A 15,737-nucleotide genomic window follows, 5' to 3' on the forward strand; every position below is an offset into this window, starting at 1 on the left:
AACGTAAAAGAGAAAACCCAATGGAAATGGGGTTCAGTCGAAAATAATTAACAGAAATCGATTGTCTTAAGCCAGGCAGATGTCAGATTGAATTAAGCTTCCTTTGGGGTCCCCTCCTTTTGAGAGCGCGTCAACTGATTTTGAGAGTGTTCAGAGGTGTGCTGTTGTCGGTCCAAGGGAAAGAGAGCCTCTCCAGGAATCAGCCAGCACTTACATCCATATCTGTAATTTATTTATATTAATGTGTGTCTCCCCTTCTAGACTGTAAGCTCGTTGTGAGCAGGGAATGTGTCTGTTAATTGTTATAGTGTACTCTCCCAAGTATTTAGTGCAGTGCTCTGCACACAGTAAGCACTCAACAAATATGATTGAATGAATGAATACACGCATAAAATGGAAGAATCAGGAGACTCGGGTTCTTGGCCCTGTTCTGCCCATGGGGTCTCTGCCAGCTGGGGAGACATTTTCCCAACAAGGAGCCACTTAGGGTGTCCCGGAAATTGTATGACCCAGTAGGAATCTCGACAGATCTCTGACTTGGACAGCGAAGGCCTCATTAGTCGTCGGGCCACCTCCTTCCCGAACGCGAGACTGTGTGGCTCAGCTTCGGCAAAGTGGCACAATCCAGTTGCAGCCGCAGATGGGTCTTGCAGGTTAAAAAAAAAACGAAAAAACTCCGTGAGCACTTAAAAGGTGTGCCTCACTCCTGCCCACCTTCTCAATCGTTGTACTCTGTGCCCCAGGGGAAGCAAGATTAGCAAGAAAGGGGCGAGCGGCGTTAAGTGGTGAGGTGCAAACCACCAGCACACCGTGCTCGGTTCTGTAGTCTCAGGACCGAGGCTCATCCGTCGTCATCGCCGACGTCGAGAAGTAATGCAGACTTGCAGATTCATCAGTCGGTCGATCGGTGGTATTTGTCGAGCACTTACTGTGTGCAGACCGCCGTACTGAGCATTTGGGAAAGTGCCTGGGGACGTCTCCTCATTCTAAATGTGGGGCTCCCAGGAGAAAAAAAATTAGCATCAGCCTTAATGTCCTTTTAGGAGGTGGTCAATCAGTCAATCAGAGGTATTTTTTGAGTGCTTACTGTGTGCCAAGCACTGTGTTAAACACTTGAATTGGTTGACGTGTTCCCTGCCCACCACTAAGTTTCAGTTCAGAAGGGAAGACAGATATTAATGTAAATAAATGAATCAGGGATACATATACAAGGGCTGTGCGTGGGGCTGAGGGAGGGAGAACATCCCTCAGTGGCTCTATTCTGGGTCCCCTACTCTTGGTGAGGGGCGGGAGTGGTCTCTTCCACTGCCACAGCTTCAGCTACCCCTTCTGTGACTCCCAAATCCACGGTCAATGCACCTCCTCAGCAACCGTTTCCTCTTGCCTAAAGGACGCCTCGACTCGGATGGCTCCCCTATATATGTATATATGTTTGTACGTCTTTATTACTCTATTAATTTTGCTTGTACATATTTATTCTATGTATTTTATTTTGTTAATATGTTTTGTTCTGTTGTGCGTCTCCCCCTTCTAGCCTGCGAGCCCGTCGTTGGGTTGGGACCGTCTCTGTGTGTTGCCAACGTGGACTTCCCAAGCACCGTGGCTCAATGGAAAGAGCCCGGGCTTGGGAGTCAGAGGTCATGGGTTCAAATCCCGGCTCCCCCAATTGTCAGCTGTGTGACCTTGGGCAAGTCACTTCACTTCTCTGGGCCTCACTTCCCTCATCTGTAAAATGGGGATGAAGACTGTGAGCCCCCCGTGGGACAACCTGATCACCTTGTATCCTCCCCAGCGCTTAGAACAGTGCATTGCACATAGTAAGCGCTTAACAAATGCCATAATTATTATTATTATTGTTAGTACAGTGCTCTGCACACAGTAAGCGCTCAATAAATACGATTGAATGAATCTTCACAGCCTCCCCGAAATCCCAAGAGGTTTTCTCCTGGTAGGCCTCAACTTCCCAGGTTGTATTCCTCCAGCAGCCGCCCTTACCACTTATATTTAAACCCCAGAGTACTTCTACATCGTCTCAAGTTCTATTTATTTATACTGATTTATCCTTCCCTTCTTTTGCTCTCATCAGCTATAGCATTTCGTGAGCGCCTTGTGTCTATTCAGCTTCCACTGTAGAGTGTAAGATCCTCGAAGGCAGGAAGCATGTCTTTCTATTCTCTAAAATGCTTAGGACAGTGCTCTGTACATTGTAGACGTTCAATAAGTCGATTGATCAACAGCTTTTATTAGGTGGAAAAAGAAAGGACAGGCATAACGATGAACCTGGGTTCTGTTCCTGGCTCTGCCACTTGTCTGCTGTGTGACGTCGGCAGGTACCTTCACTTCTCTCTGCCTCAGTTCCCTCATCTGTAAAATGGGGATGAAGACTGTGGGACATCATCATCATCATCAATCGTATGTATTGAGCACTTACTATGTGCAGAGCACTGTACTAAGTGCTTGGAAAGTACAAATTGGCAACATAAAATGACATGTACTGTCATTTCAACCTGATGAGCTTGTATGTACCCCAGCGCTTTGTACAGTGCCTGGCACATAGCACTTAAATCTCATTAACAAAAAGCGAGTCAGAAGGGGCAAGAAAAATGCTGGAAAGGTTCCCTTTTAGGTTTAAAATGTATCTGCCCAAAATTGCCTCCAGGTGCAAAAAACAAAGTCCTAATTGTAGCCCATTATGTTTTTCCTGGCCCATCTCCTCATCGCATTGCCTGGGCTGGCACATGTCTCTTACCTCATTCGCTAGCCCTAATTTGCTGCTTTACTCATCTTCCAGCTGCAAAGAGATGGGTGTTAATGCCATAGCCTCCAAAGAGGACCTCAAGCCATTCGGTGCAATGGCCAGCAGGAGCCACTTGCCCCAGGGGTTTCAAATGAGGTGACTCCCAGATAATAATAATAATAATAATAATAGCATTTGTTAAGCACTTACTATGTGCCAAGCACTGTCCTAAGCTCTAGGGGAGATACAAGGTCATCGGGTTGTCCCACGTGGGGCTCACAGTCTTAATCCCCATTTTACAGATGAGGTAACCGAGGCACAGAGAAGTTTAGCGACTTGCCCAAAGTCACACAGCTGACTCTGGGAAATGCCTGGGCTCTAGCAACTCAGGCGGCCAAAAGTTTTAAAGCGTTGCTCTATTGCTAGGACACCACGCTCAGGGGGAATAAAGGTGGCCATGAATCCCAATGAGGATTCTGGCCGGAGTAGCCGGGCACTCGCTTGGTTGCCTAGGAGTAATTTTCTGCCTTGCTGCCTGGAGACCGTGGTTCGTTTCCTGGTTGCCGTTATTTGTTTGGCAGAAGAGAATCTTGGCAGTTCTCTTGGAAGATGATGATTGTGATGGGGGTAGGGTAACTGGGATCTGGGGGCTTCCAGGGTTCCCCTGTGCCCAAAGCTTAATGTTACAATAGCTGGTTTACTCTGTCAGCCCCGAGAGCTGTGATTGTAAGCTCATTGTGGGCAGGGAATGTGTCTGTTTATTACACTCTCCCAAGTGCTTAGCACAGTGCTCTGCACACAGTAAGCCCTCAGTAAATACAATTGAATGAGAGTTTTCACCGCTTTGTGGGTTCTGCAGGCCAGCTTCCTGCCGCACCAGGAGAAAGTGAAAGCTGTTGAACCTACTGCCTGGAAATTCCGGCAATAGGGATTTATGGGCATTGCTTTTTGGATGCCACAGCGTTTGTCATTTTGTAGGTCAGTTATTTCTCATTGATTCACCTGTTGTTCAGGTGGGTTGTAAAAATTCCCCCTAAGTTTGAAAGTAGGCGGTGTCCTGGAATCCTATCATTCAGTCGTATTTGTTGAACACCAGCAGTGTGCAGAGCACTGAGAGTACAAAATAGCAATGATAATAAGCAGGCACGTTCCCTGCCCACAACAAGCTTATGTTCTAGAGGGAGCTAATAATCAGCACCGTCCGCAGCACTAGGCTAAATAAAAATCAATCAGGTCAGACAGAGTCCCTGCCCCTCATAGGGCTCATGGTCTGAGTAGGAGAGAGAACAGGTTTTGAATCCACATTTTGCAGTTTGGGGAACGGAGCCACAGAAAAGTGAAGTGATTTGCCCATTATCACATAGCAGACAAGCAACAGAGCTGGGATTAGAACCCAGGTCCTCCGACTCCCAGGCGTGAGCTTTTTCCATTAGGCCACACTGCTTTCCTTCATGGCATGCTTTCTAAGGACTCTCGTTTTACTTGATCGATAAAGGGCGTAGACTGTGAGCCTGTTGTGGGCAGGAATTGTCTCTCTATATTGCAGTGTTGTACTTTGCATGCACCTAGTTCAGTGCCCTGCACACAGTAAGCGCTCAATAAATACGATCGAATGAATGAATGTTGGACATTTAAGACGCCTGTGTTGCGCCTGTTGGACTCTTTTAAGTAATGCTTTTCAGTTCAGGTTCAGATTTTATAGGCCAGAAATCAAATGGAACAGCATCACAACCACATTTAGTAGAATAGAATAGTCAGAATGCACCTTGGGCTAAGGGCCAAAACAGTTTGTTTTATGAATTCGTATAGATGGTAATTATTCCTAATAGTATAAACCCACTTTTCAGCCCTTCACCAGCTGGACAGTTGCATAGATGGGGTAGAAAAGTGAAGGAATTAAAATCACCTTTAGAAAAAAGTCACGAATGAAGGCGTTGTCAGCGAGGGCACAAATTTCTCTTCCGTTGGGACTAACATATGGGGTCAGAGTTGTTGGAACAAGATTCTGATGGTTAGCACAAGGCCTCGCACAGAAAAACCCCTAAAGCGTCTTCAGATATCTGGAAAAACTCTTAGAGATTTTAAAAGCACAAGTGGAGAATCTTTTCGACAAGTGAGATTCCATCTTTATATGTAAGTGCTCACTTGCTTAAATTGTCAGTTATGGGGGTTATATTGAGCCCAGTTGACAAGTTGTCATCAAAGTTCTCCATTTGTCATTGCGTATTTGGCAAGTTTTGCTCTTGAATCTAAATGCACTGGTAAAGCATTTATGTCTTTTGTTATTGGATCTTAGAAACTATGCAGCAGACAAAAAGACCTTTCAGAAACAAGTCCTCTATCAAACTTGATACATTGGATTTTATCTTTAATATGTTGTAGCTTGCCGATGAAGTCAGTTTGTTTCCTCCTCTTTTAATATTTAGAATAATTCAAAACTAATGTTAGCTACAGCCCTTTAGTTTAATAAACTATCAAAGTTGTCAAAAGGAAAAGAGATGAGAATATGGAATTAATCACCATCATCAATAGTATTTATTGAGTGCCTACTATTTGCAAGGGCACTCTACTAAGCGCTTGGGAGAGTACAGTTCAACAGATTTAGCACTTTCCCTGCCCGTAACAAGCTTACAGTCTAGAGGGTGAGACGGACATTACTTGATTTATACATGTTATTAACAGTGAGTAATAAGATAATGATTCTGTGGTAGTTTACATTTTTGCTGTAGTCGTGCCGGACCATTTTACAATACTTTAGGCATTATGCCCGTTTCTCCCATAACATGTGAGTTGCGGTCTCTCTAGGCCACGTGCAAGCGCGCAATCCGTTTCTGTGATGGTATACGCTGACCCCCAAACAGGTTTGCGTTGCCAAAAGACTATCCCCTAATTCCCTAAAGGAATTCTAGCCAATTAATCACTAAACTAAGCTTGTACTTTCATTTAAGAAAAATTCCACTTGGAAAGATTTTGTTACCATCCTCTGTTGACGAGAGTACTGAGGCTTGATTTCTAAATTAGTAAACTAAGGAGAGCTCTAGGGTGACCCAGGTGATGAGAGGAGCTTTGAAGTAACCCAGGGAGGTAGTGCCGTCTGTTATATAGTTGAAAAACTCGAGGCCCTAAGGATAGTTGAAACCATTCAAGTTAGGAACGCTTTTTCCGCCTCTGTCGACAAACCCATTTAAGCCCTGGAAAGTATCTTTAAAAGATCCTGAAGCCGAAGTTAAGGGAAGCAGGCAGTAGAGGAAATTCTGAGGTTTGAGTTCTGCTTAGTTCATGAAAAGAATGACTTCCTAAGATTATAAAATACTTAGGTTAAATGCTGATTTGATTACTTCATAATTGAATGGAAAAAGCCCAATCTAATTTTCCGTTGTGCACGTTAACCCTCTCCTGTTTTTTCCTCTCCCTGCAGGTGCCGGCTTTGGGTTAGGAATTGTTTTCTCAGTTATCTTCTTTAAAAGTAAGTAATTAATGCTTTTTAGCTCAGACTTAACTCTCAGAGGTGTGTGTAACAAACTTTGGGGAAGTATGCACAGATATGCCATAAAGAGATCAGGATCCATAGTAGCCGTGGTGGGTTGGGCATTTAAAAAATTCTCTTGGGCATTGAATCAACGCTCCTAAAATTTGGCTGGGGAATAAATTAAGGAATCCAGATATTTAAGCCAGAGAGTCATGTGGATATGACTAAGCCCTTGAGAGGTTTTATGCAGGTCTAATTAATGGCTCCTTTTCTGTTTTTTCAAAAGAGCGTGGTACCGAGAGTCTTCCTGAAGGGAGGCCAGGGGCCCAGGCAATCAACTGTTGGTTGTTTCTATACTTTTCCAGATCTTGTAGGACCATTATTCAAAATTGATTTTGAGGTCTTCCCCTGAAGAAGTGATCAAGGAGACAGCCTCTAGACATTTTCATTTTTATTGATGAGAATGAAAGGAATACACTGTAACCAGACTTCACCTATGAAAGTTTGGCACGGTCTACTCATTGAGGTGGATATACTAATCAGAATTTCTTTGACTCTGAGCATGGTTTAGTACAATAAAAAATCATTGCCTGTCCTTTTCATTCAGTCTTATTTATTGAGCGCCTACTGTGTGCAGAGCACTCTACTAAGCACTTCACGTGGATCATCTGCAATTTGTGACACATAACCCAAAAAAGCAAGTTATAAATGGGAACTCTCACCTTGTGCGACCTCTAAAACTGTTCTAGGATTTAAGCAGCCTGAACTAACCAAGAAGACGTAAATTTGTCACGTTTTGGGAGTGAATGAATTCTCTGTCCATGATTGTTGCATTTATTGTGATACTGCCCTAAATAGTGCCCTAACCATTACTTCAGCATCCCGAGTCATTCGATCAGCGCTTAGAGCAGTGCTTTGCACATAGTAAGTGCTTAATGAATGCCATTATTAAAAAAAACAAACCCCACCAAAGCAACCCCCTCCACCCCCACAGCCTTTCCCAATAACTTCAGGCCCATACAGATCATAACTCAGAGCAGATAATTCTTTATTGAGACTGAAATCACAATTATAAAAAAAAGTTTAAAGTATTTGTAACTGTTCACGGAACCGTAACATCAAGTTGGCTTTCTGTTCAGGAACATACTTTGTATTGGAAAGTCAAGTGACTTACCCCGACCTGCACTTTTCCCTCTCATAAAGTTTCCCTGTTGGTTTCTCTCCCTTTTCTACTTCCTAGGAAAGATGTGGCCGTTGGCCTTTGGTTCCGGCACTGGTTTGGGAATGGCCTACTCCAACTGCCAGCATGATTTCCAGTCTCCGTATATCGTGCATGGAAAATATGTCAAAGTACGTATTGAATGGATAACTTGCCTTCGTGGGCTCGGTCCAGTCGAAATGGAGGCCCGAGCGATTATGTGATTGGCTTGAGCCAGGGAGACTACCCAGCTGGAGAGTTCAGCCCCCCAATTCCACTTTTGGGGCCTGAATTATCCGTTGGGCAGACCACCTGGTGCAAATCCACCTGATAACTGCTCAGACTTCCACTTCGTGTGGCTGTACAGATCCATCCAAAGAGGTGGCTTCCGTATCAACTCCAAGTTGGTGAAAGACTTGAGGAAACTTCTTACCAGTAGCTGAAGTAGAACTTCTCATCCATCCAAAGCAGTACCCTGAAAAAGTTACATTTTTTGTCAATGACATGTGATTCCTTCAACGCTTAATAAGCTCTTTGACCCTACCCCTGTTGCCGTGACTTGAGTGCTGCATTTTAATTACTGCAGGCTGTCCCAACTCCTGCTAACTCGGTAGTAGCTGTCCTTTCTTCCTTGTCTCAGTTTATGATCATCCTCAGTCATACGTGTCCAAACAGTTCGTGGATTTCAGTGAGAGAGCATTGGAAAGTTTATCCCTTGTCGTTTATAGGTGTTAGTTAAAATTACAGAAAAAGTAAAGCAGACACTTGAACCCAGGAATAGATAAATGGCACCTTTGACTAAGTCATTCTAAGTCCGTGGGCATTATATCCCTTATCCCCACAGCAGTTGGGGTTCAGCTGGTATTGTCTCCCTCCTTTATGGATGAGGAACCCAGAGAAGCGAAATGCCATCGTGTTAAATCACGCTGCCTATACTATAATAGGCATGGGATTTGAACCCAGAAGTGGAGTCTCCTGAGTTCTTTACCTTTGCTGGTCTTTAGGAAGATGTTAGTAATTGAACTGACGGCCTGAGTGGGGGAAAAATAGGATTTAACCCATCTGCCTTTGGTAAAAAAATGACTGGTTGAACGAAGCAGGTATTGAACTATAATGCACTGTTGTAGAACTTATTTTAGAAAGTCATTTGGTAAATTGTATAGGATTTAAGGATGTTGAAGGTGGTGCATCAGAGTGTATGAGATAGATGAGAAAGTGGGTGGTTCAGCCTGGACGCTTTCTTCCTCCCCCAGATAATGAACGATGTTTAATGAACACTTAACTGTGTGCAGAGCACTGTACTAAATGCTTGGGAAAGTACAGTATAACAGTGAACAGACACATTCCCTGTCCACAAGGAGTTTAAAGACTAGGATGGGGAAGACAGTCATTAAAATGAGAAGCAGCATGGCTCAGTGGAAAGAGCACGGGCTGGGGAGCCAGAGGTCGTGGGTTCTAATCCCGGCTCTGCCACGTGTCCGCTGTGTGGCCTTGGGCAAGTCACTTAACTTCTCTGGGCCTCATCTGTAAAATGGGGATGAAGACTGTGGGCCCCACGTGGGACAACCTGATTACCTTGTATCTACCCCAGTGCTTAGAACAGTGCTTGGCACATAGTAAGTGCTTAACAAATACCAACAATATTATTGTTATTAAAATAAATTATAGATAGGGGATATGGGAGCGGATAGGGATAGGCACAGCTATTTCCAGAACATATACTTTTTTTGTACTCTGAATTCAGATTTTCTTATTAATTCCCCCTCTGGACTGTAAGGTTGTGGTGGACAGGGAGCGTGTCTGCCAACCCTTTTGTATTGTACGCTGCCACACACTTAGTACGGTTCTCTGCACACAGGAAGCACTCAATAAGTACCGGTGATTCATTCATTCATTCAGTCGTATTTATTGAGCTCTTACTGTGTGCAGAGCACTCTACTTGATTATAATAACAGTGATAACGGACAGAAGGAAATGGGAGTCTCGGTCCCATTGAGGCTCAGAGCTGGAAAGTGACTCACCCAGGGTCTCAGAGTGAGCAACGGCCAGGTTGGTTAGAATCTCGATCAGAGCGCTGCTACCCTGGCAGCAGCACTCCACAGCCCACCGAGCAGTCTCCATTTTGGACCACGCTCAGCCCGCCCGGCGACGTCTTACAGCCAAAGCTGAGCACCAGAGAGGGCTCGGAGCCGAGGGGGCTGGCGCGCCGGGGAGTCGGCCACCCTCCCACGTCGTCCTCATGAATACCCTGTGCACTGAAACTAGGGTGGTCCCAGGAAGGATGAGGTAATCAGAGGGACAGTGCCGAGAAGGAGCCCGGCTGCCAACAGACCGTTTCCACCGCTCCGTGCTTGGTCTGTCTGCCTGGCACAAACGCAACATGTTCTTACACACACAGCGGGGAATGTGGCGAACCTTTGGATCGTTCGTAGGCGGGTAATAGGCCAAAACGTGTTGCCTTGGATCAAGGCTTGAGGATTGTTCTATTTGAAACGATTAAATTCTGGTGGTCGGCGTGGAGGATCTCGGTGCAGTTGTACAGCCTTGTCTTCACACCCCCCAGAAGGGTCTTGTCACTCGCTGGCGCTTCGATGCGTCGACCTCTTCCCTCTCAAATGAGGCACTAAACCTCTGCCAATGGTCAGCCGTGTGACTTTGGGCAAGTCACTTCTCTGTTCCTCAGTTCCCTCGTCTGTAAAATGGGGATGAAGACTGTGAGCCCCCCGTGGGACAACCTGATCACCTTGTATCCTCCTCAGCGCATAAAACAGTGCTTTGCACATAGTAAGCGCTTAACAAATACCAAAATAATAATAATGATAATGATACTAAGAGCTACTTTGTATTGGTCATTGCCTTTGCGATGTACTTGGCCAGGGAACCAATTTCTCATTTCTTTAAATGAATCGCGTGGGGAGGGGAGAGCCGGGCGGGTGCGACGCGCAGCCCTTTGTTGGGAAAACTCAGCTCGGAAGCGGGGGTCCAACTTGTAGCCACCCGGATGGTCTTCGTCGAACCGGAGCGCGGGGGACGAAGCGGAGCTCTTTAAGTGGGGGAAGCCGACCCCTGCCCCGGCAACAATAATCCGAGTGCTCTCGCTTTACAGGAGCAGTGACTGATGACTGAGAACATCCCGGTGGGAGGAAAAGAGAAATCATGTTTATTCCTCAGGACTATCGAAGTGCCCCTGGAGTAAGCCGACATTCATCTCGAACAATGTTATCCGTGACGCTTTCTACTCCAGCACACTGTTTATGTATCTGAAAACCAAGTTCTGTTTCTTGTTTTGTATTTTCTCTCTGGAAGTTGCAAGGAGAAGGTTGTAGGAGAAATAAATTAAACAAAAATGCGGTGCCTCGTGTGTCTGTGGGTGTGCGAGTGTGTGCGTTTCGCTGGTCTAAGCAAGAAGGACTCTGTTTGAACTGCCAGCAGCTGGGACCACCTGGTCTCCGATCCTCCCGGGGTCGCGCCGAAATGACAGCCATGGCGCTTCCCTCCCCACTCACCCGCTAACGTATAGTTTACAGAAATGCTTCCACCTCGTAAATCTGCGGCCCGGAGACCTGGCGTTGCGAGGCACCCTGCCCTCGCTGCGGCCCGGCTCTTTAAACCCGAGCCCCGTTTTCTCCGAAGGGGCCCCCGGCACGTCTGACGGGCTGAATTAGGAAAGTGAGAAATCTAATTGTGTGGATGGTTCACCTAATTGATGTCACATCCTGTGGTTTTAATGGAGCCTGACGTGAACTGGGCTGCAGCGTTGTGGGGGTTTTCTTCCTCCCGCGCCGTGGGCTAATTAAAGCCGTTCCGCGTGCCATCTGGCCGAAAGCTGGAGGTTGACTTGGTTTGGTGTTGGGTTCTTTTTCGTTATTGTTTTTTGAGGGAGTTTTTTCTGTCCTGGTCCGCTCAGAGTGGCTAAACGTTGGGTCTCCGGGACGAGAGGGAGAAGCGCTTTTTTAAAATGTAAAATCCGCTGCCCCCAGGAATTTTATTTTAGTCTAAGTTGGAGGTGGAGGGGCCGAATACACAATAGTCTTTAACTTAGAGGTCTCCCCCGACTGAGCCCTCATTTCCTCTTCTCTCACTCCCTTCTGCTTCCCCTTGCACTTCGATTTGCACCCTTTATTCCCCCCTTCCTCAGCCCCGCAGCACTTATTTACGTATCCCTAATTTATTTATTTATATCCATGTGTCTCCCCTTCTAGACTGTAAGCTCGTTGTGTGCCAACTCTCTTAGATTGCGCTCTCCCAAGCACTTAGCATGGAGCTCTTCACACAGTAAGCGCTCAGTAAGTAAGCGCTCAGTAAATTTGATGGATCAACTGGGATCCTGAAGAGCCGTTTCTCTGAGAGGGTGCACAAATCACCTGAGCCCCACGAAGAACGGGGACCATGTTTAATTCCCATCCGTATATCGTTGCCCAGTGCTTCATTCATTCATTCAATCGTATTTATTGAGCGCTTACTGTGTGCAGAGCAGTGTACTAAGCGCTTGGGAAGTCCAAGTTGGCAACATCTAGAGACGGTCCCTACCCAACAGCGGGCTCACAGTCTAGAAGGGGGAGACAGAGAACAAAACAAAACATTAACAAAATAAAATAAGTAGAATAAATATGTACAAGTGAAATAAATAGGTACAGTGTTCTGTGCATAGTACGTGTTTACTGAACACTGGTATATGTGTATATATGTTTCTACATATTTATTACTCTATTTTACTTGTACATATCTATTCTATTTTATTTTGTTAATATGTTTGGTTTTGTTCTCTGTCTCCCCCTTCTAGACTGTGAGCCCACTGTTGGGTAGGGACTGTCTCTATATGTTGCCAACTTGTACTTCCCAAGCACTTAGTACAGTGCTCTGCACACAGTAAGCGCTCAATAAATACGATTGATTGATAGTACTATTTGAAACACTACGCTGTTTACTGTATAAATGGAAATGGTGAGATTTTGAGGAGCTGCTGAAGATTATAGTCAGAGAAGCAGCGTGGCTCAGTGGAAAAACCACAGGCTCTGGAGTAAGAGGTCATGGGTTCTAAACCCGGCTCCGCCACTTGTCAGCTGTGTGACTTTGGGCAAGTCACTTCACTTCTCTGGGCCTCAGTTACCTCATCTGTAAAATGGGGATTAAGATTTTAAACCCCCCCACCCCGTGGAACAACCCGATAACCTTGCATCTACCCCAGCGCTTAATAAATACCATCATCATTATTATTATTCTCTGTGCCTCGGTTCCCTCACCTGTAAATTGGGGATTAAGACTGAGCCCGCCGTGGGACAACCTGATCACCTCCCCAGTGCTTAGAACAGTTCTTTGCACATAGTAAGCGCTTAATAAATGCCATTATTATTATTATTTAGTGGGTCCGAGCGATGGGAACAGGAGGAGGCTCCATGCTTGATTCTCAGTCTCTGGTCTCAATTTGCCCCAAATTGCTTGCGATGTTTTGAGACAGAGGTTGAGCCCAGGGTGCCAACCGGCCATCGTTTGCTCCCAACACTGAATCTCTTCCTCCTCTTCTCTCAAAATGCTCGTTGGGAATTCTGCCCTGCTGTTTGCTTTGAGTCCTCCATCCGCAGGCGTTTTCTACCAGGTACGGGAGGTGAGTGCGTCATTTAATGTGTGAAATTGGAATTTTTACCATGTTGGCATTTCTTGTCATTTCTGCTCTTCCCCCCCCCCCCCTTTCCATTCTGGGAATGCCCTCATTCCCAGAGAAGCAGCGTGGCTCAGTGGAAAGAGCCCGGGCTTTGGAGTCAGAGGCCACGGGTTCAAATCCCGGCTCCGCTACTTGTCAGCTGTGTGACTTTAGGCAAGTCACTTCACTTCTCTGTGCCGTAGTTCCTTCATCTGTTAATTGGGGATGAAGACTATGAGCCCCCCATGGGACAACCTGATCACCTTTTCACTCGATCGTGTTTATTGAGCACTTATTGTGTGCAGAGCACTGTACTAAGCGCTTGGGAAGTACAGCGTGGCTCAGTGGAGAGAGCCCGGGCTTTGGAGTCAGAGGTCATGGGTTCAAATCCCTGCCCCGCCACTTGTCAGCTGTGTGACTTTGGGCAAGTCACTTCACTTCCCTGGGCCTCAGTTCCCTCATCTGTAAAATGGGGATGAAGACTGTGAGCCCTTGTGGGACAACCTGATCACCTTGTTAACCTCCCCAGTGCTTAGAACAGTGCTTTGCACATAGTAAGCGCTTAATAAATGCTATCATTATTATTATTATTACAAGATGGCAAAATATGTATCTCCCCCAGCGCTTAGAACAGTGCTTTGCACATAGTATGCGTTTACTAAATGCCATTATTATTATTCTGCCCCTCCACCCCAATCCATTAGCTCTCACACTAGGCTTCTCGTTATTTTTTTTAAATTGAAAATTATCATGCTCTATCGTGAGCAAGTCAGAGAAAATAATGACAACTAACCCTCCAAGAAAGGCAATAAAATAGAAAAAAAAAATTCAGCTATGCCTTTTCAGCACTGACAGAGAAATGGGGAGGCAAGGTGACACTAAAAGCTGTGTCCTTGGTATCCCGTTGAATGGTGATTATAAGGCATTAAAATGGACTCCTTTCCAGGGATTTGACAGGTTTCACTTGTTTGGGAAACTAGTTGGCTTCATGCACTCTAGCCATAGGCTAGCTAGGCGTGGGGTTGTTTATCAGCTTCAATTCCCGGGTGTTTTTTTATTTCTGCCTCATTTTCATTCATTCAGTCGTATTTATTGAGCTCTTACTGTGTGCAAAGCACGGTGCTAAGCATTTGGGAGAGAACAATATAATAATAAACAGACACATCCCCTGCTTAGTCTCAATAGTGGAAAGATCACGACCTTGGGAGTCCGAGGAGGTGGCTTCTAATTCTTGCTCCTCCACCTGTCTGCTGTGTGGCCTTGGGCAAGCCACATCACTTCTCTGGGCCTCAGCTACCTCCTCTGTAAAATGGGGATTAAGACTGCGAGCCCCATGTGGGACAACCTGATCACCTTGTATCCCTCCAGCGCTTACAGCAGGGCATCGCACACAGCGCTTAACAAATAGTATTATCATCAGGAAGACACCTGTCCATCTGGCCGTCGATAAGGGAGTCGTCTTCGTTCCCCTCCGGATTTCATTAGAAAGTCAGTTCTTCAGAGACCCTCTTCCGTCATGGGGTTGCAAGAGTTCGGCTTCGCCTCTCATGTGCCCCTTGGGAATGGAGCCCAAAGAAAGCAGTGGGTTTTTCCGGAGGGAATGCCGGGAACCAGCTGGGCACAGGATGCTGGAATATTGTTGTGGCGCCCCGAAAGGGGCCTACCCTGCCAACATATATAAATATATACAGGCTCAACTGACACCGTATAATTTGGAGCAAAACAATATGTATTTTGAAGCCATTTAGGTGAACAGCTTTGGCGCTGCAAAATACCACAGGGAGCTTTATCAGAGTGGATTTTCCTTTTGCAGAAGGCGCGCTCAGTTTAGACACCTCATTTCGGAGGAATCCCCGATTCCGTCTCGCCTCTCACGCCCAATTCAAAGGAGAGGGCCTGCATTGGAAATGAGTGAAAGTGTAGAGCTTGGGTGGGTTGGGGGGCTAGAAGCCTAGATTTGATTAGTTTTTAATTTTCAAAACCTCGCTGCTTACATTTTTTTTTATTACCAAGCCGTAATGGCGTTTTGCTCGTCGTGGTTTAATTTGATTGTATTGTTAAAGGACTGCTTTTGAACCCGTCCAAATAAACGTTGCGAAGTATTTCCACAAGGATAATTCTGTATGGGGGTGAGGCGGTCCTTGTAAGCGAGTTGTGGGGACGACGTTTTCCTGTCGCTTGCCGTCTAATTACAGAAAATGTAAAAAGGGTTGGGGGAAGGAGGGTGGAGGGGCGGGGAGAAAGTGGAAATTCTAAGTACCGAAAGGAATGTGAAATTTAGTATAATGAGCTCATCTGGAAGCTATCACGTTTTCTTCGTGTCTGCTGCAATCACCGCTTCCTCTCAGGCACTGGAGGATGACTTGGGGATAATTTGAACAAAGGCAAAAACGTGATAGTCAAAAATGGGGATTAAAACTGTGAGCCCCCCGTGGACAACCTGATCACCTTGTAACCTCCCCAGTGCTTAGAACAGTGCTCTGCACATAGTAAGCGCTTAACAAATCCCATCATTATTATTATTATGGTTGGCCAAAAGGAGGAAGTCCCCAACTTCACTATATTTTTAAAATAATAATAATAATAATGATGGTATTTGTTAAGTGCTCACTATGTGCAAAGCACTGTTTAATGGATTTGTTACTATGTATTAGGCACTGTAAAGTGCTGGGGCAGATGCATACTAATCAGA

General features: G+C 45.6%; 1 protein-coding gene across 1 annotated transcript in view; it reads left to right on the forward strand.

The window, feature by feature from the left end:
- The window catches only part of MICOS10 (mitochondrial contact site and cristae organizing system subunit 10), a 41,086-nt gene extending 30,329 nt beyond the window's left edge, over positions 1-10,757 (forward strand). The window contains exons 2-4 of the mRNA XM_038746665.1: positions 6,156-6,203; positions 7,447-7,556; positions 10,511-10,757. Coding sequence (XP_038602593.1) covers positions 6,156-6,203; positions 7,447-7,556; positions 10,511-10,519 — 167 coding nt within the window. The 3' untranslated portion in view covers positions 10,520-10,757. The remainder of the gene's footprint in view (positions 1-6,155; positions 6,204-7,446; positions 7,557-10,510) is intronic.
- Positions 10,758-15,737: the final 4,980 nt, after the last annotated feature.

Source organism: Tachyglossus aculeatus, chromosome 5, assembly GCF_015852505.1.
Source record: "Tachyglossus aculeatus isolate mTacAcu1 chromosome 5, mTacAcu1.pri, whole genome shotgun sequence".
In the NCBI taxonomy this organism is placed as follows: Eukaryota; Metazoa; Chordata; class Mammalia; order Monotremata; family Tachyglossidae; genus Tachyglossus; species Tachyglossus aculeatus.